The sequence below is a fragment of the Dermacentor andersoni genome, chromosome 3, assembly GCF_023375885.2.
Source record: "Dermacentor andersoni chromosome 3, qqDerAnde1_hic_scaffold, whole genome shotgun sequence".
NCBI classification, from domain to species: Eukaryota; Metazoa; Arthropoda; class Arachnida; order Ixodida; family Ixodidae; genus Dermacentor; species Dermacentor andersoni.
Window position 1 is genome coordinate 210,643,005 of NC_092816.1, and position 24,733 is coordinate 210,667,737.

The window sequence follows — 24,733 nt, forward strand, 5'->3', positions numbered from 1 at the left end:
CAGGGCCTCCCTACAGTGTTTGCATACCGTATTGCCATCCCTACAGCTGAAGATCATGAACACCATCTACGTGCTCTGTTCCAACGCCGCCAAGTGTGTTTTCGACGCATCTGAGCTCGAGTTTTTAGGTCATCATATATGATCCCAGGGTATACGCTCTCTGCGGTCCCACGTCATGACGATACAGGATTGGCTGCAGTCTACAACGCTGCGCCAGTTGCGTCAATTCCTGGGCTTGTCAATTTCTCCAAGCGATTTATACCGCACTGCGCAGAGCTGCTTCGCCCCTCACCGATGACCTCCTCCCGTCAACAGCCGCCACGTCTTCTGCCATTTTTTCCTCATCGGAAGGCTAGACCGCCTTTACTGGTGCCCAACAAGCAGTCGCGAACGCCGTCTTTCTTATAACTCCTCAGAGCGATATCCCAACTATGTTGATGTTGGTTCGCTCCAGCGTGGCCGTCGGTGCCGTCTTACAGCAGTGCATTAACTCCTAGTGGGGAACTTTGTCTTTTTACTCTCGGAAGCTACTTCCTGCTGAGACCCTCTAAAGTGTCTTCCGTTGGGACCTACTAGAAACCAACACTACAATACAGCACTTTCGACATTTTCTTGAGGGATGCCAATTTAACGTGCTGTCCAATCATGAGCCACTGACGTATGTTTTCCACACCAACTCATCGAACTACACGTCACGCGAACTTCTCCGTGTCGCTTATATTTAGGAATTTACAACCGACATCCGCCACGTGAAAAGTGTTGACAATACCGCCGCTGAGGCCTTTTCGCGAATAGCCGCGGTTGACTTTCCATCTCCAACCGTCGACTGTGTCGCATTCTCTTTTCCACAGCAGAATAACAGAAAGCTCGCCGCTTTTCGGGGTACCTGCGTTCTCTCCGCCTACAACTTGTTCCCCATCAGTGTTCGCCTGAGTACTTGCGGGGGTATGTTTCAGGAGACCTTCCACGCCTTTTCGTTCCGCCTTCACTACGTCGCGCACTTTTCCATTCTCTACACGACATATGTCACCCAGCTATTCGGGCTACTCAGCGCCTTCTCACCGAGCGCTATGTCTAGCCCGGAATGAACGGCAATGAGCGCGCTTGGATGCGCACATATCTGCCCTGCCAGACGACAAATAGTTACCGTGTGAGCATTATATTACCCCTTCATCTTCTTCATCTCTATATATTCATCATCATGGCCAGCGTCATCTTCTTCAGCGCGCGAGCTGCGAAATAAACCATTCAGGCTAACAGCTGTCTCGCAAGTGGTGGAGGCTGCTTTCGATCCCTTGGTCCTCTACGCCTTCGAGTTTCCCTGGAGCTTCGTTCAGGCCGCCGCTTGCTCCGCCTTTCCGCCAGGATGTCCCAAGAAGATCCTCCAGGGGCCTCCGGTGTTACCGTCTCTGCCCCAACGGCCGTTCCTTCATCGACCGTCAGCACGCGGCAGCGCGATCCCGCCATGTTTGCTGGCCTTCGTAGTGACGCCGTTGATGACTGGCTGGACAATTATGACCGCGTGATTGAGTCTAACCGGTGGGACGACATGCACAAGCTTCGCAACGTCGCATTCTACCTCACTGAGGTTGCCAGGACTTGGTTTCTCAACCACGAGAGCACCTTACCTGACTGGGCGGCATTCAAACACCAGCTTCGCCAGATTTTTGGCGCTCCCAACGTTCGCTCTGAGGTCGCCAAGAAAAAGCTTGATGGACGCACGCAACTTCCCGGGGAAACATACACCTCTTATATCGAGGACGTCCTCGCCCTCTGTCGCTGTGTTGACGCCACAATGACAGAATCTGATCGTGTTCGTCACATCCTAAAGCGCATTGCCCACGTCGCGTTCAACGCACTGGCGATCAAGAATCCAAATACCACAAACGATGTGATTGCGACTTGCCAACACCTGGACGCACTGCAGGTCATCCGCTTACAACCTGTCGCCGGTGACGCGCCTCCTTCGTCGGATACCAACCTGCGTCTGCTGATTCGGACTCTCATACGCGAAGAGCTCCAAGCGTGTGGCCTGCTCAGTCCGCCCGTTCTCCAGCCTCAGCCTTCGGTTCCTGGCCTGCGCGACATCATCAAAGAGGAGCTGTCCTCCATGACCTGCGCTGCGAGCTGTGGCCCTCCTTCGTCACCCGCCTCGTATGCTCAGGTTGTGGCTATGCAACCAGCGTTCATTCGGACAGCGCCTCCTGCTCCTTCTACTGGCCCCAAAAATTTGGCGACTCTACTAATCCGTCCGCCTGCCACAGAATTTTACACTACCGGGCCTACGCCCAGCCCCATTCGTTATTATTGCGGTATTCGGGGGCACATATCGCGTTTTCGCCGAAGACGGCAACAGGACGAACGCCGTGGCAACGATATTTATGAGAGAGACCCGTTGCTTCCTCCGAGTCCTTACCAGCGGCGGCTCTCCCCACGCTCACTTTCTCAACCTCCCGAGGCGCCTCGCAAATACCATCCAGGTCGCCTCCCCTCTCCGACGCTCGACATCACCCCTGCAACCAGCCACCCGCACTTCTGACTATATACCGTTCGGAAAACTAGATGGTGCAGGTTTTGGAGGCAAATCAGCATGGCTCGCACAGACAACTCCTCCAACGTGCCCGGTCAATACTTTATTCGTGTGTGTAGAAGGTGTACCAGTCCTAGCATTGCTTGATACGGGAGCAGCTATTTCCGTTATTCATGCTGGCGTGTGCGCTCGTCTACGCAAAGTTACTACACCTTACAGTGGAGCTCGTCGTCGTGGTGCAAATAATGTTGTGATTCGGCCACCGGCGCAATGCACCGTTAGAGTTTCGATCCTAGGGATACGCCACCACAACCAGGTCGCAGTGTTGACCTCCTGTGCTCACATGCTTATACTAGGGTGGGACTTCCTCTCTTTGGCGTCTGCTTTCATTTCGTGCCGTCAACGCCTCGTTAACTTGACAGAGACCGACCATTCCAACGACGTGCACGAACCACGACTTCGCTTACGATCTGCTGACGATTGTATGGTGCCCCCTGGTCGCGAACAACTCCTTGTAGTTAACTCTGACATCGCCGATGGTGACGTTTTAGTAGCACCGTCAGCCCGTTGCTTATCCAAAGGGATTGCTCTGGCACCCAGCCTTGTTCGCTTTACCAATGGTATGACCACTTTGGCTGTACTCAACACAACCAATGAGCCAGTTATGCTTTCTATAGGCGCCTCTCTCATGTGCGTCTTGGACACACAGCCTGTCTCTGTGCTTACCTCGACTACTGCTGTTTCACAAACACCCAAAGCTATGGATCCGGTCCCTGCTTCTGTTGTCGCTAGTACCATCCGCTCCCATTTAACGCCACAGCAGACGGGGGAGTTACTGGCGTTGTTATCCAAGCATAAAGGCTCCTTCGACGTACACTCTCCTCTTCTGGGACAGACTCCTGCGACGGTTCATCGCATACACACAGATGGAACTTCCATCGTGCACTGGTGGCCATATCGCGTTTTTTCCGCTGAACGCCAGATCATCGATACCCACGTTGCCGACATGCTGAAACGTAGCGTAATCCGCCGATCCTCAAGCCCTTGGTCGGCACCTGTCGTTGTGGTGCGTAAGAAAGACAGCTCAGCGCGATTTTGGGCAGACTGCCGTGCTTTGAACAACATAACCCGCAGAGATGTATATCCACTGCCCCGAATTGATGATGCCTTAGATTCATTACAAGGCGGGGAGTATTTATCCAGCCTTGATCTACGCTCCGGATGCTGGCAGATACCCATGCACGAAGCAGAGAAGAAGAAAACCGCCTTTGCCATACCCGATGGACTTTATGAATTTATTGTAATGCCGTTCGGCCTGCGTAATGCTCCCGCCACATTTGAGCGGATGATTGACACCATACTACAGGGCCTAAAGTGGAAGACTTGCTCATGCTATCTTGACATCATCATATTTTCGTCGACATTTCATCAGCACTTGCAGCGCCTCGACGAAGTCCTGACATGCCTCGCAGTTGCTGACCTTCAGCTGAATACAAAAAAGTGCCACTTCGCGAGCAAAGTCATTAAAGTGCTCGGACACCTTGTCAGCAAGGAAGGCCTTCGACCCGACCCCGACAAGATTACCGCTGTCCTCCGCTTCCCCAGGCCTCAACGCGCCAAAGACTTGCGTAGCTTCTTCGGCCTAGCTTCGCATTTCCGGCGCTTCATACGTAACTTTGCCACCATTGCGGCGCCGCTCCATCAACTCCTTCCTTCTGGAGCTCCCTACTTATGGTCGGACGAATGCCAAACTGCTTTTGACGCGCTCAAGCGTGCCCTCACGTCCGAACCTGCGCTTTTTCATTTCGACAACACCGCACCCACTCTTCTACATACTGACGCCAGCGGACACGGTATCGGTGCTGCTCTTCTGCAACGTCAGCAAAATTCTGAAGAACATGTGGTTGCATACGCAAGTCGCACGCTAACAACGGCAGAGAAAAATTATACGATTACCGAGCAAGAGCGCCTCGCCATTGTTTGGTCCGTCCAAAAATTTCGGCCTTATCGCACAGCCGCCACTTTACGGTCGTTACTGACCACCACGCCTTGCGCTGGTTGGCGACGCTAAAAACTTTAACGGGACGTCTCGGCCGTTGGATACTTCGTTTACAAGAATGCGACTTCGACGTCACCAACACGTATTGAAACAAACACCAGGATGCCGATGCTCTCTCTCGTTGTTCCCTCCCTACCACCGTCTTCAAATGCTGCATCCTTATCACCTTTCGTGAGCAAACCACAGGGCGCGTCGCCTGCATTACCTTCGCTCTCTGCTCTCGACCGGCTTCCATCCAGCCATTCTCATACGTTTGCCTCTCGCCAACGTAATGACTCCTACTGCCACTCCGTTATGGAACGTATTCGCGGATCATCTCGCACACCCAACGCTCGGCACCACCAGCAGTTGAAGAACTTCAAGATCGAAAATTCGGTATTATACCGGTACGCGTTTCATCCCGAAGGACACCGTTGGGTTCCTGTCATTCCCCGATCACTTCTGGGCCAGATATTGGAGACATTTCACGACGATCCCACTGCCGGTCACTTTGGTTGCCATAAAACCTATGAGCGAATTCGCAGCCGTTTCTCTTGTCCTGGACTTGCAACCAGCGTAGTGAAATACGTGGCTACCTGTTCGCGCTGGCAACACCGCAAACGACTGATCTCGCCTCCGGCTGGTCTGCTCCAACCTGTCCCGTGTCCTGAAGCCCCTTTCGCAGTCGTTGGTATTGACCTCTATTGACCGCTACCCTTAAACACCGGCGGTAAACGATGGATAGTCACAGCTGTAGACCACTTGACACGGTACGCTGAAACAGCCGCACTATCTTCGGGATCCGGAGAGGTGGTTGCAGCCTTTTTCTTGGAAGCCATCTTTTTACGGCATGGAGCCTCACGTCTCCTTTTGAGTGACCGCAGCAAGACCTTTCTCTCTAAACTTCTCGACGATGTTCTCCGTGCGTCCAATAGCATCGATAAGACGAATTCCAGCTACCACCCTCAAACTAATGGTCTCACAGAGCGCTTTCATCGCACGCTGTCCGACATGATATCTATTTACATCAACCCTGGCCACACCAATTGGGATGTCATCGTACAATTCGTCACTTTCGCATACAACACGGCCGTCCCACGCACTACGGGGTACTCGCCCTTTTTCTTTGTGTATGGTCGCCAATCGCTCACTACCCTCGACGTTTCTTTCTTCGGTGTCCCCGTGCCTTCGTCCACATCAGTGTGTGAGCAGTTAGTTTCGCGCATTGCCCGGTATCGTGAACGTGCCCGCCTCAACACCGACGCCAGTCAACAAGACCGCAAAATTCGCTATGATGCATATCACCGTGTCGTTTTCTTCCACCCAGGAGACGAAGTGTTACTGCGGACGCAAGTTCGCGCTCCTCCATTGTGCGAGAAATTTCAGTCCCGTTTTATCGGGCCCTACATTGTTCGGGAACATACTTCGCCAGTGAACTATCGTGTCACTCCAGTTGTTTCGCCTTTGAACGGCCGCTGCCGTGCCACAGAGGTTGTGCATGTTTCACGTTTAAAGCCTTTCATACGGCGTTTCCCGCCATAACCAGCGGCCAAGTTGGCCACTTCCACACGTGGGGGAAATTGTGTGAGCATTATATTACCCCTTCATCTTCTTCATCTGTATATATTCATCATCATATCCAGGTCATTTTCTTCGGGGCGCCAGTTGCGAAATAAACCGTTGAAGCGAACAGCTGTCTCGCAACCGTCATACCAAGACGCCTACGCGTGTCTTCCTTCTAACCGGCTATCGTCTCCACCATGCTCATCTCGACATCGTGGGCCCGTTACCCGTGTCTCAAGTTTATTGTTATATACTCAGCATGGTCGACCGTTTCACACGCTGGCCAGAGGCTCTTCCCATTCGTGACATAACCACTGAGACTGTTTCCCGCGCTTTCATTTGTGCGTCGGTGTCTGACTTTGGTCGTCCTGGCAGCGTGACAACAGACCGTGGACGCCAATTTGAGTCCTCCCTGTTTGCTGGCCTTAATAGTATTTCCGGTGCGAGACATTGCCGTACCAATGTGTATCACCGGCGTGCCAACGACATGGTGGTATGCCTTCACCGGGAACTGAAGCCCACCCTGGCTACTAATTTCCGTAGGCCACGGTTCCGCGGAAGATGCTAGCGAAGAACATCGGAAGTCCTGCCTGCTGCTGCTGCTGTGGAAGCAATAGTCTCTGGCTATGGAGGCGATCGTCGCGCTGCCCCTTCCGGTATAATGGTATAATGTGAACTGCTTCTTTAACCACTAGCGGAAATGTGTTCATTTAGACGGATTATAGGGAGGTTGCAGCTACTGCGCAGCCCGTTTATTGCTGGATGATGTACGAGTGCACTACAAATTATTAGTAGCATTACCTTAGACGTACCACTTCATAGTAATAAACTGGGGTATAAAGTTTGCAAATAGGGATAAGGTGCCTCAGAAAGGCTGGCCAACGTTTCGATAGGAGGACCTATCTTCATCAAAGGCGTCCTCGTCATCCTCGGCATGTTAGATTTAAAGGGTTAGTGCAGTGACGTCACGTGCGGGTGTTGTCGCAGGCGGCTGGTTTTAAAGGGAGAGACTTCAGAGGTAACGTGCGCTGTCGTCCGACGTCTGTGAGCTTCGCTCTGAAGACGATGGGACAAGAGCGGGAGAGTAGGAACGCGGGGAGAAAGGAAAAGACAGAAAAGAAGAGAGGACAAAACACAAAATAACCAGGGCGCCACCAAGACCAAAAAGAAAGGAGAGAAAAAGAACAACAAGGAGAAAAAAGATTAGGAAAGACGGGGGACTGGGAGCGCGTTGGGGAGGCGAGAGGTTAGGAAGCATTCAGCGGTGGCGTTGTCGGCATGTTCTTGTGGCATTAGAAGAGCCGGTTAGGCGGTCAGTGCGCGAGTAACACAAAAGGCAAAAAGAACATCAGTTGAAAGAGTGACTTGAGTAGCATAGCAGCAATACGTCGAGCAATTCTGAAGTACTTAAGATGGCGAAGAGGAGTCTGCGGTGCAATGCCGTGGGTGACTGAAAGGCAGCGGCATGATCTTTTAAGGGGCATTACCTCAGTTGCTCAACGTAGGTGTCGTTACGGCGGCATCCAAGAATGGCGATACCCTCGGTTGAGGCGCCGAAAAAGGCATATTGACTTCGGAATGTGTTGGTGAGGGTGTTACAAAAGATATAAAAAAAGAGGAAAGAGCGGGGGGGAACCGAAACCAGAGTAACAAATAGGAGGGTGATGTGCGCAGAAGCGGGCGGGGGCAAGTGTACATGGGAGAAGGGGGTCGTACAGTTGAAATAAACGTTAAAACCTGAAAGAGTATATTAAATTGAGTAGTAGGCAGGAAAATGTTTTCGAAATCGAAAAGTAGGTGAGGTTAAGAATTAAGGTTAGCTGGTGGCATGATGTGTTTTGTGTCTTGGTTGATGTGAGAATTTCAGATTTAAGATACCGCTTTTAAAGACTCTAAGTTTCCACGTGACCAATTATTTGCCGTCGGGTGTAGGCAATTAAACTTGTGTATGAGGTATGATTCCGTACATTTCCTTTTGCGAGGGGAACGGAAACTTGTTTGTAGTATATAGAGCCTTGCTTTGTCAAATATATGACCATGTTCATTAAAATGGCTGGCTACTGTTTTAGTTAACTTGTGTTTCGTGTCCGCGCGGTGACCGTTGACTCTTGTATGAATTTGTTGTCCAGTCTCACCTATGTATTGTTTGCTACAAGCGGTGCATTCTAGACAGTAGACTAGGTTGCTTGATGTGCAGGTGAAAGCCGAAGTTACCTTGTGTGCGTAATTCGGCGCTGTACTTTTCACCGTAGTAGTAGATTGAATATTATTGCATGTAGAGCACCTGGGGCGGCCACAGGGAGTGGTTCCCAACTTGCTCTTTGTGCTTAGTTTGGCATGCAGAAGAATATCTTTAAAATTAGTGTTGCGTCTGAAGGCTACTCTGGGAGGGTCGGGAAAAATCTTATTATGTTTCGGGTTGCTGGTGAGAATTCGGTAGTATTTACTGAGGATGTTATTCACTTTTCGGAGTGCACTTGAGAATTTAGTAGTATGAAGAGGCGTTGTTGTTCTTGTGATCGAGACGATCACAAGAACAACAACGCCTCTTCATACTACTAAATCTCGTCTCGATCAAGTTTGGTTGCAGTGGTATAGGCTGTTTGAAGGGCACTGTTTGGGTGGTTCCTGTTTGATAGGGTTTCTTTAGGTGATCGAGTCTATATATGTAGTCTGGTTTCCAACGCAAATGCGACGTCGTCGTGTGGCTTGACTTTTAAAGATGCCTTGTTTGCAATGTCTTTTTTTTTTTCTCTTCTTGTTCTTTCTCTCTCCTTTTTTTTTGGTCTTGGTGGCGCCCTGTTTTTTTTCACCGCTTTTCTTTGTTTTCTTTTCTCCCCGCGTTCCCACTCTCCCGCTCTTGTCCCCTCGTCTTGGGAGCGAAGCTCACAGACGTCGGACGACAGCGCTCGTTACCTCTGTAGTCTCTCTCTTTAAAACCAGCCGGCAGCGACAACACCCGCACGTGACGTCACTGCACTAACCCTTTAAAACTAACATGCCGAGGATCATGAGGCCGCCTTTCACGAAGATGGGTCCTCCGGTCGAAACGCTGGCCAGCCTTTCTGAGGCACCTTAACCCTGTTTACAAATTTTATACCACAGTGTGCTATCCGATCTGTCAGCCCCTTTCTTGATTTTGGATTTCTATTAATAAAGGATTTCTTGGGCTTAAGTTAGCAGCGGCCGGCTCCTGCTTCTTTAAATGCTAGATAGGCATGCGTTGTTGATAAAAAGCGACGAGCATGTTGCTTTCACTTTTGAATAGCAGCCAACGTTTACCCGCGGTGGCTTGGCTAAGGTGGTGCGCACGTCCAGTCGCTTCTGGGCCTACGTTAGAATGAGGGAGACTCGAAAGTAGTAAAATTATTTTGAGCGCTCGTACCTTATATATGATTTTTTTTTTTGGGGGGGGGGGGGAGTAATAGATGCCAGTAAACGCCGCTATTATTCTTAGTTTTCGTTTATATGAGCCTGCAGAGGGAAACATTCCTAGCGGAGTGAACAATACATTCGGTGTTAGCGTGAAGAATGGAGGTAAAACACCTCTGGCGTGGTGTTTCCTGCGACTCTCCCCAACCTTGTTGAAGAATGGACAGAGTGGGAAAAACGGATTGAAAGCCTATTGTTTCATCACCAACAGAGGGACGTTCAGAGGTCCCATGATGTCGCTGAAGGGCTTGGCCTGCTAGTGCCAAGGTGGAAGCTGCCCGCCTTGGTTGAAAAATTGAGCCTCTGGTCCTCATTTCAATAAACGTTTTCACACAGACGCGCACACACACGCACGAACGCACACACACACACACACACACACACACACACACACACGCACGCACACACACACACACACACACACACACACACACACACACACACACACAGACACACACACATATACACACATCGGTGGCAAGAAGGTTTGCAAAAGTTTACGCTTCATATCTGTAGTTGGTTCCGCAACCTGTTAGCCACTGGCGATTTTTCATCACGGTTTATCCATCTTGTGGAAATTTCAAGAACTTTATCGTCAGTTATTTCCTGGAGCGCAAATAGCACAAAGACGTAGAAGAGAAAATACAGGCACACACAGGCCATTGTGTGTGTCTTTATTTTCTCTTCTATCGCCTTGTGCTTTTGTGCTGCAGGAAAAAACGACAAAATGTTACAGCAATAAGACCAAATATCTGCAATGATGGACTTTATCGTAGGACGCATACCTTGCGGTAGTGTGGTACTATGGTCCTGGTTTTGTAACTTAGGGTGGAGTGACTACCGGGGCAAACACACGCCAGACAGATGACTCAAGAATGAAGAATTCTGTACTAGAGCCAAATACCTGCAAAATGATACCTAGACAACTACCAAGGCTTTACCTGTTTAGCTGCATCTTTCTGTATATGCTATCAGCATGACAAGAGCCCACTCTTCAAAGTATGCATGCACCATGGTGTCTACTCCGAAGTTATAACAGCAATGCAGTAGTGCCCGCCATGGTTGCACAGTGGCTTGGCTGAGTACGAGCTGCTCAATTCTGTTAAGTACAAGTTTGCGGTATCAAATCGGGGTCGTGGCGGACGCATTTCTATAGAGGTGATATGCAAATTCCCGTGTACAGTGATTTCGGTGCGCGTTATCGAATCCCAGGAAAAGTAATCCGCTGTCTGCTCACTACGATGTGCCACATAGTCAGATCGTGGTTTTGGCAGGCAAAACCCGAGGATATATTTCCATATCGCATAGCAAGCACAAACGTTCTATCAGTTGAGCGTACAGTAGACATTTTTGTGTAAAATATTCACATGAATTTTTTTTCGCTTCATTCCTTGTTAGTACGGACCAGATATGATGTGGGACCTCTTCTACGAAAAGTCTGCAGTGCAGCTGGTGTACCGAGTGAGTGCCAAATATTTCTATTGCTATTTCCGAATATTGGATCGGAATTTTCTTCTTAGGGTAGTCCTAGATATTCGACATTTTCACCGTTGTCTGTTTATTATTTCAATAACATTCACACAATAGTTGGCATAGTCAATTTCTTTCCTTCCTTCTGCTGCCACCTTTTTGTGTATGAGCAATCTTTTAGATTGAATAAATCATAACTGAATGTATTTTATGTTCATGTGTGATCGCTTTGAATTTGATTTAAAATAAATTAGGGACAAGTCTATAAAGCTCTTAACAGCTTAAATACAATGGCTTCACATGCTTGAATCACCAATGCAGGAATACATTCTGTCAATAATAATTTTTGCATACACTTAATAAATTCAATTTTTGCTTTATGCTTCATAACAATGATAAGAAAAATCTGTTTCTATAATTCAGCAAAGATTCCACTGGGACAAATTGCTAATGATTGCCACTGGGAGTAAACAGAGTAAACATTTTAGTGAACTTACCATCTGTAACGAGGCAAAGTACTAACACAGCAATTTCTCCCTGCAGAATAGGAGAAAAGGGGCGCATATTGCAAGAAAAGCAAAAAGCTAGTTGGCCATTCCCTGCAACGCCGACTGGCCCTTTGCGACGCGGTGCATGTCCCACGAAATTGCCCAGAAGTTCCGTAATTATAATGACTCTTTTTGCATGAATAGAAATCAGAAACATTTAGCAGACAGTCTCAACTAAAGCTGCTGATGTCCTTGAAGTACGAACGCGAATCAGAAAGTCGTTGGCCTTATTTTTTAGCCAAATTACGACTCTAAATTAAGGTTGCCAACCGCCCCGAATTTTGCGAGACAGTCCGGACGTTTGTGTAAATGTCGCGAGTCCAGAATTCATAATGTTGGCCAAATATGCGTATTCTCGTTGTTGTTTTTTTCTTCTGAATCATCATCATCATCATCAGCCTATGTTATGTCTACTGCAGGATGAATGCCTGTTGCTGCGATCTCCAATTACCCCTGCTCTGCGCCAACCGATTTAAGCTAGCGCCTGCAAATTTCTTAATTTCATCACCCCACCTAGACTTTTGTCGTCATTGGCTGTGCTTCTCTTCTCTTGGCACCCATTTCGTAACCCTAATGGTCCACCGAGTATCTAATCTACGCATTACATGACCTGCCCTTCTCCATTTCTTTCTCCAAATGTCACGTAGAATAGGGCTAACCCTGTATGCACTGTGATCAACACCACTCTCTTCCTGTCTCTTAATGTTACGCCTAACAATTTTCGTTCCGTCGCTCTTCGTGCGGCTCTTGACTTCTTCTCAAGCTTCTTTGTCAGTCTCCAAGTTTCTGCGCCATATGCCAGCACCGGTAGGATGCATTGATTCTAACTCTTTCCTTTTAATGATAGTGGTAAGTTAACAGTCAGGATCTGCCAATGTATATCGATCAACAAATCGGATTTTATTTTTATAATGCCTGAAGTGGTACGTTTCGCCTACGACGCGCGGTATAGCCGGCGCGGATGCAACGGACGCCGGGGCTTCGTTCAAAGCGGCGGACATTTTGGCCCGTTTGGAGCTGCCGCAAAGCCTCCCCGCCAAGCGCGTCCAGGCGTGTGTCAGTGCCACGTGTCTTCGTGTGTGCGTGTGTGTGTGTGTGTGTGCCCACGCTTGTCAAAGCGCGGCAGCCGGGGAGAGGAGCTCCCCAAGTGTGAAGCGAGGAGGTCTGACCGGCGCCGGCTTGGCGGATGCGTCACTACACTCGTCCCAACGTGTCTCCCAGCCTGTCCGTGCCGCGCGTCACGTGCGCCTCTATCAGGCGTTCCCTCTTGCCCTCGACTCTGAGACTATAAAAGCAGCTGCCCCCGGACGCCGAGGGAGGCTCCGATTTCATCCGTTGAGTTACGTGCTCTCCCGTCTCTCCACTCCGGTCGACCTGACCGCCCGCTCTTTTGCGATGCTAGAATAAACAAGTTGTTCTGTTACCAGTCGACTCATGCTTTGCCGGGACCTTCGGATGCTTCCAGTTGTGCCCCAGGCCGCCAGGCCAACGCTACCCTTGGGGCTTGCGACCCATTTGCAATAATGGGCGTCATCACTGAGGTTACAACAGCTGGTTGCCAGCGGTGAGATCGCGACAACGGAGGCCAGCAGCGAAGATATGCGGTTGACTGTATGCTGAGCAGCACAACGACCATCCGGGAGCAGTGCAACGAGCCCTGTGTGATGACTGGTTGCCTGCAGCGGAACGACTGCGCTGAATTCTTGGCTGCGAGGTTTGGTGAGTGCGGGACTTTCTTCTTCTGAGTTTTGCCAGGCTTTTGTTAGTGTCAGAAACAGAGCTGGTAATTGTGGTTGTCGTTGCTGCCGGGTTAGTTTGCGGCAAGACAATAGTAGGCAGTAGAGAAAGCAGCATTCAGAGCAGCCATGGATTTGAAGTCGTTGCGCAAACCGAAATTGCTGGAGCTTGCAAGAGAGTTGGGTCTGGATGTCTCAGACAAATTCAGAAAACCAGAACTGCTAAGGGCTATTCTTGAGTTAGAAGCGGAGGATGACGAGCTGTCGGAATGCCTTGAGACCATTGAGGAGAGGGCAAAAAGACAGGAGCGCGAACTTAAAGAACGGAAAGAGAGACAGGAGCGTGAACTTAAAGAACAGAAAGAGAAAGATGAGCGTGAACGTAAAGAACAGATAGAACGAGAGCAACAAGAGAAAGAAAGAGAGCGCGACCGTCAACACGCTTTGGAAATGAAGCGTCTCGAGTTAGAGATGGAACGCGCTCGTAATGGAAGTCAGGCACACGGTGCAGGAGAACGAGTATTGTTCAAAATGACTGACCTGATGCGGCCGTTTAAGCTTGGAGAGGACATTGGTTTGTTCCTGGTTAACTTTGAGCGAACGTGCGAGAAGCAGGGGTTCTCTCGGGAAACGTGGCCACAGCGCTTGCTCACTTTGTTACCCGGCGAGGCGGCCGACGTAGTCGCTCGCTTGAAGAGAGAGGAGGCAGAAGATTTCGACAAAGTGAAATCGAGTCTGCTAAAAAAGTACAGGCTGTCAGCGGAGGCTTTCCGTCGGAAGTTTCGGGAAAATGAGAAAGGCAGAAGTGAGTCATATACAGAGTTTGCCTACAGGCTATTGTCAAACATGCAGGAGTGGCTCAAAGAAGAGAAAGCGTTTGGTGACCACGAGAAAGTTCTGCAGTGTTTCGGGCTGGAACAGTTTTATAGTCGGTTACCTGAGAACGTGCGGTACTGGGTCTTGGATAGGCCAGACGTTAGTACGGTGGCTAGAGCCGCTGAGCTAGCCGAGGAGTTTGTGACGCGTCGGGCTCGCGGAGCTAAGGACGGTCAAAAGGGTGAATTTGGCTCCAAGTTTGAGAGGCCGAAGTTCACACCCATGAGAGCAAAGGGGGACACACGTAGTTCGGATGCGAGTGAAAGCAGTCCGACCGAACGTAAGGAGACGGCGGCAGCCGAAGCCGAACGCAGAAAACGGTTCGAGATGAGGCAAGCGCGCGTGTGTTATACGTGTCAGAAGCCGGGTCACTTTTCGGCGCAGTGTCCAGAAACAAAAACAAAAGTCGTGTTTTTGTCATTATGCAGCACTGACGAGAACATGAAGCTTCTCGAGCCTTACATGCGAGACCTCCTCGTGAACGGGAAAGAGTGCCGAGTGCTTCGCGATTCCACAGCTACGATGGATGTAGTTCACCCCTCTTACGTAGAACCCGATATGTTCACGGGCGAGTGCGCATGGATCAAGCAAGCCGTGGAAGCTCATAGCGTGTGTCTGCCCGTAACAAAAGTGCTTATTGAAGGACCTTTCGGAGCGCTTGAGACGGAGGCCGCAGTGTCATCTATGCTGCCCCCCCCCCCCCCCCCCCAGTACCCGTACCTATTTTCGAACAGGTCCGATCACCTCCTGCGCGAGAAGGGGCTTTTGTTTGGTGAGGCTAGCGTTCAGGCCTTAACCAGATCGAAGGTTCGGGAGCTCGCTGCAAAGGCGGTAGTTGCGGGGCCGACGTTGTCGAACAATGAGAAAGGGTCAGAGGCGCAGCAAGCTGATATTCAGAGCACGCCCGAACTGAATAAAATTGAGCCTGTAGCGTTAAAGGCACCAGATACTGCAGAGGAAATTCCCGATGCGGGAAAGTTAGAAGAGCTATCTGCAGATTTGCTCATCGCGCCTACGTCAGATGGACTTAATAGGTTGCTAAAAGTCAGCCGGTCGGCTTTGATAGCCGAGCAAAAGAAGGATGGCAGCCTAGAAAACATCCGCTGCATTGTCAAGGAAGGTATCGCCAAGAAAAATGCTCGCTTTGTGGAAAGAGGTGGGGTCCTGTACCGGAAGTATCTAGACCGCAGGGGAGTGGAGTTCGATCAGCTGATCGTGCCTCAATGCTATCGTCAGGATCTGTTGCGCTTGTCGCATGGGGGTTCGTGGTCCGGACACCTAGGAGTTAAGAAAACTAAGTAAGGACCGTCTCTTGCAAGAGTACTATTGGTCAGGGTGTTTTCGAGACGCAGACCGCTTTGTGAGGACATGTGACACCTGTCAGCGGGTGGGCAAACCAGGGGACAAATCGAGGGCGCCGTTGAAGTTGGTACCTATCATTACGGAGCCTTTTAGACGGCTCGTTATTGATACAGTGGGACCTCTGCCGGTAACAACCACGGGGTACAGACACATTTTGACTGTGATCTGCCCAGCGGCAAAGTTCCCTAAAGCAGTGCCGCTTAAAGAACTCAGCTCAGTTGAGATAGTCAATGCACTACTGTCCATATTTGCGCGAGTTGGTTTTCCTGCGGAAATACAATCAGATCAGGACACAGTGTTTGCTAGCCCTTTGACGACAGCCTTTCTCGAAAGATGTGGGGTAAAGCTGTTAGACAGCTCAGTGTACCACACAATGTCGAATTCCGTTGAGAAGCTCCACTCCGTCATGAAGCGCGTGTTGAGAGCATTGTGGTTTGAACAACACACTGATTGGGAGCTGTGTCTGCCTGGGGTGACGTTGGCATTAAAGACCGCGCCGCATGCGGCTACGGGGTTTTCGCCAGCTGAGCTAGTGTACGGTCGCTCGCTGCGATCTCCGCTTCGCATGCTTCGAGACGGATCACTGCCCTCTCCAATCGCTGCAGACCATCTCTTCCACAAATGGCCGCCTCCTGCGCTGGAGCCTCGCTTTGCAACAATATTCCTTTGAGGTGCGTTACAAAAAGGGGAGTCTCAACGGTAACGCCGATGGCTTAAGTCGAAGCCCCTAACGTGGGAATCAGGCTCAAAATTGTTTGTTACTGATGTTTTTCTTCCTGAGGCAGTGTTTTTAACATATTGCTTTTGTGTAGTGTTTCAAAGTGATGATGTGCTTTCTAGTGCAATTTTCCGATTTGTGGACGCGTTCTGAGTGCTGCTAGACTACTGTAAGGAACTAGGCAGTGGTATAAAAGGGGAAAGAGCCTGGCAGGACTTGGTGAGGGTCGTTTCGTGCTTGCTGACTGAGCGGTTGAGTTTCGGCGTAGTTCTAACGCTTGCCGGGAACGAGAACAAAAATGTCAACTCTCCCGAAGTCACTTTGCAGTGTCCTGTGTGAACCTGAACGAGAGAACGAGGCCTTCTCTGTGCGCGGCGCTCAAGAAACGCTGAAGGACGCCCGACTTCAGGTTATGAGCATCATCGAGCGACATCCCTCCGGACAGCGGATGCAGTCCCCTGACCATCGGGATCTCCTTCCCCCGGCGGGGCGGTCTGTTACGTTTCGCCTACGACGCGCGGTATAGCCGGCGCGGATGCAACGGACGCCGGGGCTTCGTTCAAAGCGGCGGACATTTTGGCCCGTTCGGAGCTGCCGCAAAGCCTCCCCGCCAAGCGCGTCCAGGCGTGTTTCAGTGCCACGTGTCTTCGTGTGTGCGTGTGTGTGTGTGTGCCCACGCTTGTCAAAGCGCGGCAGCCGGGGAGAGGAGCTCCCCAAGTGTGAAGCGAGGAGGTCTGACCGGCGCCGGCTTGGCGGATGCGTCACTACACTCGTCCCAACGTGTCTCTCAGCCTGTCCGTGCCGCGCGTCACGTGCGCCTCTATCAGGCGTTCCCTCTTGCCCTCGACTCCGAGACTATAAAAGCAGCTGCCCCCGGACGCCGAGGGAGGCTCCGATTTCATCCGTTGAGTTACGTGCTCTCCCGTCTCTCCACTTCGGTCGACCTGACCGCCCGCTCTTTTGCGATGCTAGAATAAACAAGTTGTTCTGTTACCAGTCGACTCATGCTTTGCCGGGACCTTCGGATGCTTCCAGTTGTGCCCCAGGCCGCCAGGCCAACGCTACCCTTGGGGCTTGCGACCCATTTGCAATAACGGGCGTCAGCACTGAGGTTCCAACAGAAGGCTTGCTTGGACCTTTTCTGTTTGCCTCCTGCTGCAATGTAATAAACATAAAGGCGGTTTTGTTTTTGTCGAGGTTCTAATTCCGGTGTAGGCACTAACTATTCATCGTAACTCTGTATTGATAACTATGTTTGCCTGGCAACTACTGCACCTTTCTTGATGTAAACGTCGAACATGGTGTGCGGCTAGAGTCTGCACTTTTGATGGCGAACCTTGGCGCTGGCAGGCTTGGTAGTCGCCAGTCAACCCCACCTCCCTCTCCCTATTCTCCATCTCGACTTCCTCTGGAGTTGGCAACCTTAATGTAACTGACAAGTCAGCATATCCATTCCAGCGGTGGAACTTCCTTGAACCGGACTGTGGCACGGCGCCTCTCCCAATTGTTAAAGACAGCGGTTGTGATTCACAGGTCCACGGTGCAGGAGCAGCAACGAAGTGTGATTTGCTTCTTATAGAGCAAGGGAGGAACGCCCATGAAAATTCACAGGAAAAGGGAGCCGGCGTATGGAAAAGGTGTCTCGCTTTGAGTAGTGGGATATGGTGGTGTTGTGAGTTTGCAAAAAGCCATTATGACTTGCATTACAGTGTGCGTTCGGGTAGGCTGCTTGCGTCCTTGACTGACGACATTTTCCGCGTGGATGCAATGGGGCAAGCGGATCGGGGTATGCACGTGAAGGACATTTCCCGGGAGCTTGTCATTTCGTATGACATTGTTTACCACATCGTTCAGGGCTCGTTAAGGTACCGGAAGGTTTCATGCCGGTCGGTGCCTATGCATTTGGATGACATGAAAAAAGGCAAGCGAATCACTGCTACATTTAATCATCTGCAACGGTATGCCGAGGAGGGTGACAGTTTCGTTGGTCGCATTACTACTGGCGATGAAATGTCGATACTACATTTGACGCCGGAACAGAAGTAGCAGACGATGATGTGGAAAAATCCTTGTTCGCATGTGACAAAAAAAAAAAAATCCGTTCAGTGTCATCGGTTGGGAAAGTGAAGATAACTTATTCTGGGGTCGCCGAGGACCGCGCCTCCATGGCAATGCGGGGCAACATGCGGCAATCAGAACCGTGGAAAAGCTCTGCTCATGTCACTGGGAGAATCTGGACCACTCACCATACAGCCCGGACCCCAACTCTAGTGATTTCCACCTTTTGGCACCGCTGAAGAAGTTACTGGTAGGACAGCGATTCCCATTCAGCGATGAAGCCAAGACAGCAGTCCGACGGTCATTCCACAGTCAGAGGAACAAAGTGCACCTGAGGGGCATCTCAAATTTAGTGCTGCGTTGGGACAAATGTCTGACCCGCTGCGGAGACTGTTTAAAAATAGTGTAAGGTCCGTAGAATATTGCGTATATTTGGAATTACCGGTATGTGGAAGCAACGTTTGGGTACGGGCTAGTTGGTATTCCATGGTATCAATCGTCACTTACAGCGCATACATACACGAGGGACAAAGAGGACGACGAAGACAGGCGCTGTCAGCGCTTGTCTTCGTCGTCATTCTGTACCTCGTCTATGTATGCGCTGTAAGTGACGATTGATACCAGTATGTAGCTTATTTTGGCAAATAAAGAAAGGGGCAAATACTTTCTGATTCGCCTCGTATATGACTATATTATTTTTTCAGTTTTATTTATTAGACCAGAAATTACGACAATGAACTTAACAGCAGTGCCTAAAACTTGTTAAAATGGCTTATAGAACAGCCACTGGTAGATTATATCTTAATTAGCAGGAGCAAATTGGACTGACTAATTTATGTATATGTGTTACAGGAAGCAGTTTATTAACCTCTTCCGTGCCACGCCATTATTCGAACTTGTGACCAACAACGGGATCTTTTATTGATGAATTGTTTAGAATAAACGTTGCAGACAATTTTTAGGTGTTTGTGCAACATTTGAACCATATTTATAAGATGGAAGTTTACCACCAATACATCGCATACCGTACCTTAAGTATAAAGAAGGACATGAAACGCAATATTCTCTTTCAGAATACGCTATAAAAAAAAAAAGAAAGCTAGAGATCCTAAAAATCTGAAGGCGAGATGGGCCTTTAGGGGTTGTGTTTACTAGAGTTCGCAACAGTGTCTGGTGACCTCAACGTCACCACAAGTACAACTCTAAGAACAGGAGCTGGGTGCATTGTTGCGACTCAGGGTAGCGCTCCGGCCAGGAACTCTCCAAGCATAGGAATGAATACGTCTGTGATTTGGAGTGAAAAAAGAGGTGTACAGACATATTGAAGCAAGTTTTGAGATTTTAGTCAGAGCTCCCTCATTCATACTAGAGAAATCATTTTAAAGCAGCTAATTTCTCTAGATCCTTACAGAAGAAAATGCGATTACCTTGTTCCAGCCATTCAGATGAGAAGCTCCGTTTACAGAACTCCGCCCATGGTCTTACCCCTTGCTGAACTACGCCTCTAATGTACAAGATTCAAACCCACTTACGATGTAATGACTAATCAATCGGGAAACAGGGGTCCATGACGTTCTGACAGGAATCACCGGTATTGGCTTCTTGCCGCAATAAGGAGCCTGACCTTGACAGTCGTTGCCGCTACTACAAAATTCAGCGGTTGCCGTTACCTAGAAGGGAGCTTCTTTGTTTTCCCATGAGTTGTCAGCGCCTGGACCCGTCGTCGTCTAGGCGGGAGCTTGCGAAGGGATCACCTGGTGGCAAACACGAAAAGAATGCCGATTGTCGTTTTGAGACTGAATATCATCGAGAATCTCGGTGTATTCGTCACCCGAAGAGCAATGCATTTCAGCTTCGAGTCACTACAGCCATAGCTGAAATTACCTTTCTTTTTTCGCAATGAATCTTACGAAGCTCGAGCTACTCGCAGCACTATCCTTAAAGAACGCCTAAACAACCCCGAAGTACAGGATTTTTCTATGCAGAGCCAGTTGCGTAAGAGCCTAAAATGAACATGAAAATATGACACATGAAAACATGAAATATGAACATGAACATGAAGGCATGAACATGCAAAATTCGCAATTTGTTTTTAAATAATGCCCTAAATGCAGCTACAGGTGTTTAGAAATCAAGAATGCCGGGCCGCCGCTCGTTTCCTCCTTTCCTTCGCGTCTTCCCTTGCGTGGGCAAATCTCACCGAGCAATCCCCTCGACTCCTTTAAATGACATGTGGACGCTACGTCATTACCAACGTCATATTTGTCTTTCTTTTTTTAAGTGTCCACATTCGGTTAGTACGACTGCGCTTTTTTCGTAACGCTGCTGTGCCGGCACCACCCTCCTACATCTGAGAAGCGGTGTCGCGATGCAGCCGGTGTTGTGGATGATATACCAATCACTGCCCGTTTTGTTTACACTACGGTGTTAGAGGCCCAGCAGCGCACCACCCATATTGCAAAGAGAAAGTGGGAAAGAACCGAAAGAGAAGGCCCTGTTCCCCACCGGTGCATGGCCAGACCATCAACATCATATTGCAACGCATTGTTTCACATAGACCGCCGAGAGGTTCCATTGCCGTTTCCAGGGTGCACATCACCAGTGCCGTCGAGAAAAACAAAAGGTGAATCATCGCGTCCGTGGTGCAAAAGTACTTGCATTAGATGTTTCTTTTTATTGCGCAGCAGTCTTTGGCTAGGTGCCCCGGGTAACTGTCAGCTCCATTACCTTCCGCACTTCCAGTTTCATGCTCCAGAAAACCTTAGCGCCACGTAGGTTTCAATATTCGAATACGCACACTTCTATACGCTTACCGCTTTCTACTTGTGCTCCCACGAGCCACCGACGCGATATTTTGTCAGAAAGCCGACAAGTTCTGAATCACATTCACCCAAAGCCCAAACAATGGCGTTTCGTACAATAATTATTAGTGCGAGCGCTGGCGCTAGTGTCGACGGAAGGAGCTAGTGGGTTGTTCAGCCAGCATGGCAGGGATGGTGAGTGCACATGTACGCCTAAAGTTCTACCTCCTGGCTTCAAACTGCTTCGTTATTTTGTAGATTCATAATTTTAAACAGGGCATTGTTTTATAAAAATTAATAAATACCTAATAAATTGTCCGACGGTAGGATTTAAACACACATATAGTACAGGTACCCGATATTGAAAACATTACGACACGTGCGCATGCATCGACAGGTGACATCATCACCCTCCACCTCTTCCTCATCATCGTCATAATCAGACTATCTTACTTCCATTGCAAAAGAAGGACGAAGGCCTCTCCCTGCGATCTCGAGTTACCGCTGTCCTGCGCCAACCGATTGCTACTAGCGCCCGCGAATTTGCTAATTTCATCGTCCCAAATAGTCTTCTGCCGTCCTAGACTGTACTTCCCATCTCTTCCTATGAAATGGTCTCTTGGTACCCCGTTCTGTGACCCTATTGTTCCAACGGTTATCTAACCTGTGCATTACTTTACCTCCGCAGCTCCAGTTTTTTTCTCTTAATGTCAATTAGAATATCGCCTATAGCCGTTTGCTCTCTGACCTAAACCACTCTCTTTCTGTATCTTCCCGTTACACCTCGGATTCTTCGCTCCATCGCTCCGTGCGCGGTCATTAACTTGTTCTCAAGCTTCTTTGTCAGTCTCCAAGTCTCTGCCCCATAGAGTATAATAGTACCGGTAAAGTGCATTGATTTTACATCTTCCTTTTCAGTGATAACGGTAAAGTTCCTGTCAGGAGCTTACAATATCTGCCGCACGCGCTCAACCCATTTTTATTCTTGAGTGAATTTTCTTCTCATGATCAGAGTTCCCTATGATTAATTGGCCTAGGTAAACGTACAACTTGACAGACTCTAGAGGCTCACTGGCGATCCAGAACTCTTGTTGGCTTGCCAGGCTATTGATAATTATTTTTGTCTTCTGTACAATAATCTTCTACCCCACTCTTACATTCTCCTTCTTAAGGTCCTCAATCGTTTGTTGTAACTCGTCTACAGTGTTGCTGAGTAGAACAATGTCATCTGCCAACCGAACGTTGCTCAGACACTCGCCGTCCATTGTTCCTCCAAAGCCTTTCCAGTTTAATAGCTTAAATACTTCTTCCAAGCACCCCTTTCTTTATAGGTATCTTCCTACTTGTGTAGAATTAAGGTAGCTGTGGAATCGGTGTAGATATTTTCCAAGATATTTACGTAAGCGGTCTATACTCCTTGTTCACGGAATGCATTTATGACTGCTGGTATCTCTACTGAACCTAATCACTTTTTGTAATATATAAAACCCATATAGAAAAGCTTATTCCACTCTGCAGATTTCTCGATTACCTGAATGACGACATTCACGTGATCTGTTGTAGAGTATCCCTTCCTGAAGCCAGCCTATTCCCTTGGTTGAGTAAAGAGCATTGTTGCCATTATTCTATTGCACATTATCTTGGTGAATATTTTATATAATACTCGGAGTAAGCTAATGGGACTACAGTTGCTCAATTGTTTAACCTCTCCCTTTTTGTGGATTAGTATATTGTTGGAATTCTTCAAGCTCTCTGGGACCCTTGAAGTCAATAGACAGTTCGTATAAAGAGCCGGCAGTTTTCAAGCACTATGTCTCTTCTATCTTTGAATAAATCGACTGTTATCTATCTTCTTCTGCCACGTTTGTCCGTTTCATGTCGTGCAGGCCATTCTGACCTCATCGCTAGTTATGGGAGGAGTCTCTGCAACCTCTTCATTGCTACTTCGAATGGAAGTATCGTGGAAGTATCCTGCCTTTACTGGACCTTTGAGATTGCTGATCACATTACCCTGCTTATCTTTCATTTCATATGTCTTGGTTTGTCCATTGCCAACGTTCCTTCTCAGTGATTTCAGATTGCGTTCAGTTTTACGGCTTCTTCATTCTTAATCACGTTAGAATTTCCAATATTCTTTATTTTGGTCTTGTTGATCAGTTTTGAGAGTTCCGAGGATTCTATCTTATCTCTTGAGTTGCGTACTTTCGTTCTTTGTCCTTTCTTTAATAGGTTCTTTGTTACTTGCGAAAGCTTGCCTGCTCGTTGCCTTGGTGCTTTGCCTCCTACTTCAGTTACTGTCTCGGAAGCCAGCCTAGTTACGGTCTCATTCATAACCTCTGTATCATCATCTCACTGCTCTGAGGCTTCATATTTGTTTGCAAGTACCAGCCTGAATTTGTCTGCTTTTAACCTTACGGCCGCCAGATAGACCTGTTCCTTCTTGACAAATTTTACTCTTTCTCCCTTCAAATGGAAATAAATCCTATCCCTCACTAACCTACCACCACTGCACTCGGCAGAAAGTAAGAAATCAATTTCATTTCTTGTTTCACCATTATGACTTTTCCAGGTCCACTTTCTCTTGCTACGCTTTCTGAAAAGAGTGTTCGTTATTCGAAGCTGATTCCTTTCTGCGAATTCAACCCGCATCGCTCCTCTGGCGTTCCTATAATCGACGCCGTAGTTGCCAATTGCTTGTTCACCAACGTGCTTTTCCCCCACTTTTGCACTGAGGTCGCCTATTACTGCAGTATGCTGCGTCTCCACTTTTCTTATGGCTAATTCAGCATCTTCACAAAACTGATCTGCTTTATCATCAGGGTGACTGGATGTTGGAGCGTACGATGGTGCTACCTTAAATCCATACCTCTTGTAAGGTTTGATTACGACTAGTGGTACCCTCTCACTAATGCTGCAGAATTCATCACTGTTATGGTATTGTATGTCCTTATGAATTAGGAATCCTGCCCTGTATTGCTTCTTATCTGGGAGTCCTCTATGGCAGAGGACATGGTCGCTAGTCAGCACTGTATTAACCTCACAGGTTCTTCCAATCTCTATAAAGCCAATGATATCCCAAACAATGTCTGACAGTTTCTCGAAGAGTCCTTCTAAGCTAGCCTCACTCTACAGAATTCGGGTGTTAAAGGTTGCGAGGGCCAGTTTACTTTTGCGGCCTGTCTGTGTCCAGAAATTCTTAGCACACTCTGCTGCGTTACTGGTGGGACCGACAGACGATATAGAACACCCTTATGCATTTCTCGCGGGAAAGTGTGCGTGTTGGGACGCTTGAGGCGCTTTAATTTTCCCTGACCGCGATGCAGTAGAACGGCGGAGAGTGCTGGCGAGGACAAGGAATGTGCGGATAACGCGAGCAGCCAGAGATTCGTCAAAAACTGCATTTATTCAACAGAAACGATTTATTCAGTTTTAGTAGGATTCCATGGTGCGTGAGTTCGCCGTCCAATGGGGTCCTTCTTTGCCGAAAGCTATGGTCGTGAGCTCCTGCCTTCGGCGACTTCCAAAGCCCAGCTAACGGCCTGCAATTGAACCTGCGGTCCGAACTGAACGCCACATATTCCTACTCTTGCTCGTTCGATAG

The 24,733-nt window shown here is 48.9% G+C and overlaps 1 protein-coding gene across 1 annotated transcript in view; it reads left to right on the forward strand.

Annotated features, from left to right (window-relative positions):
* Window positions 1-10,970: 10,970 nt before the first annotated feature.
* LOC129382908 (uncharacterized) overlaps window positions 10,971-24,733 on the forward strand; it is a 59,610-nt gene continuing 45,847 nt past the window's right edge. The window contains exon 1 of the mRNA XM_055067135.2: window positions 10,971-11,024. Coding sequence (XP_054923110.1) covers window positions 10,974-11,024 — 51 coding nt within the window. The 5' untranslated portion in view covers window positions 10,971-10,973. The remainder of the gene's footprint in view (window positions 11,025-24,733) is intronic.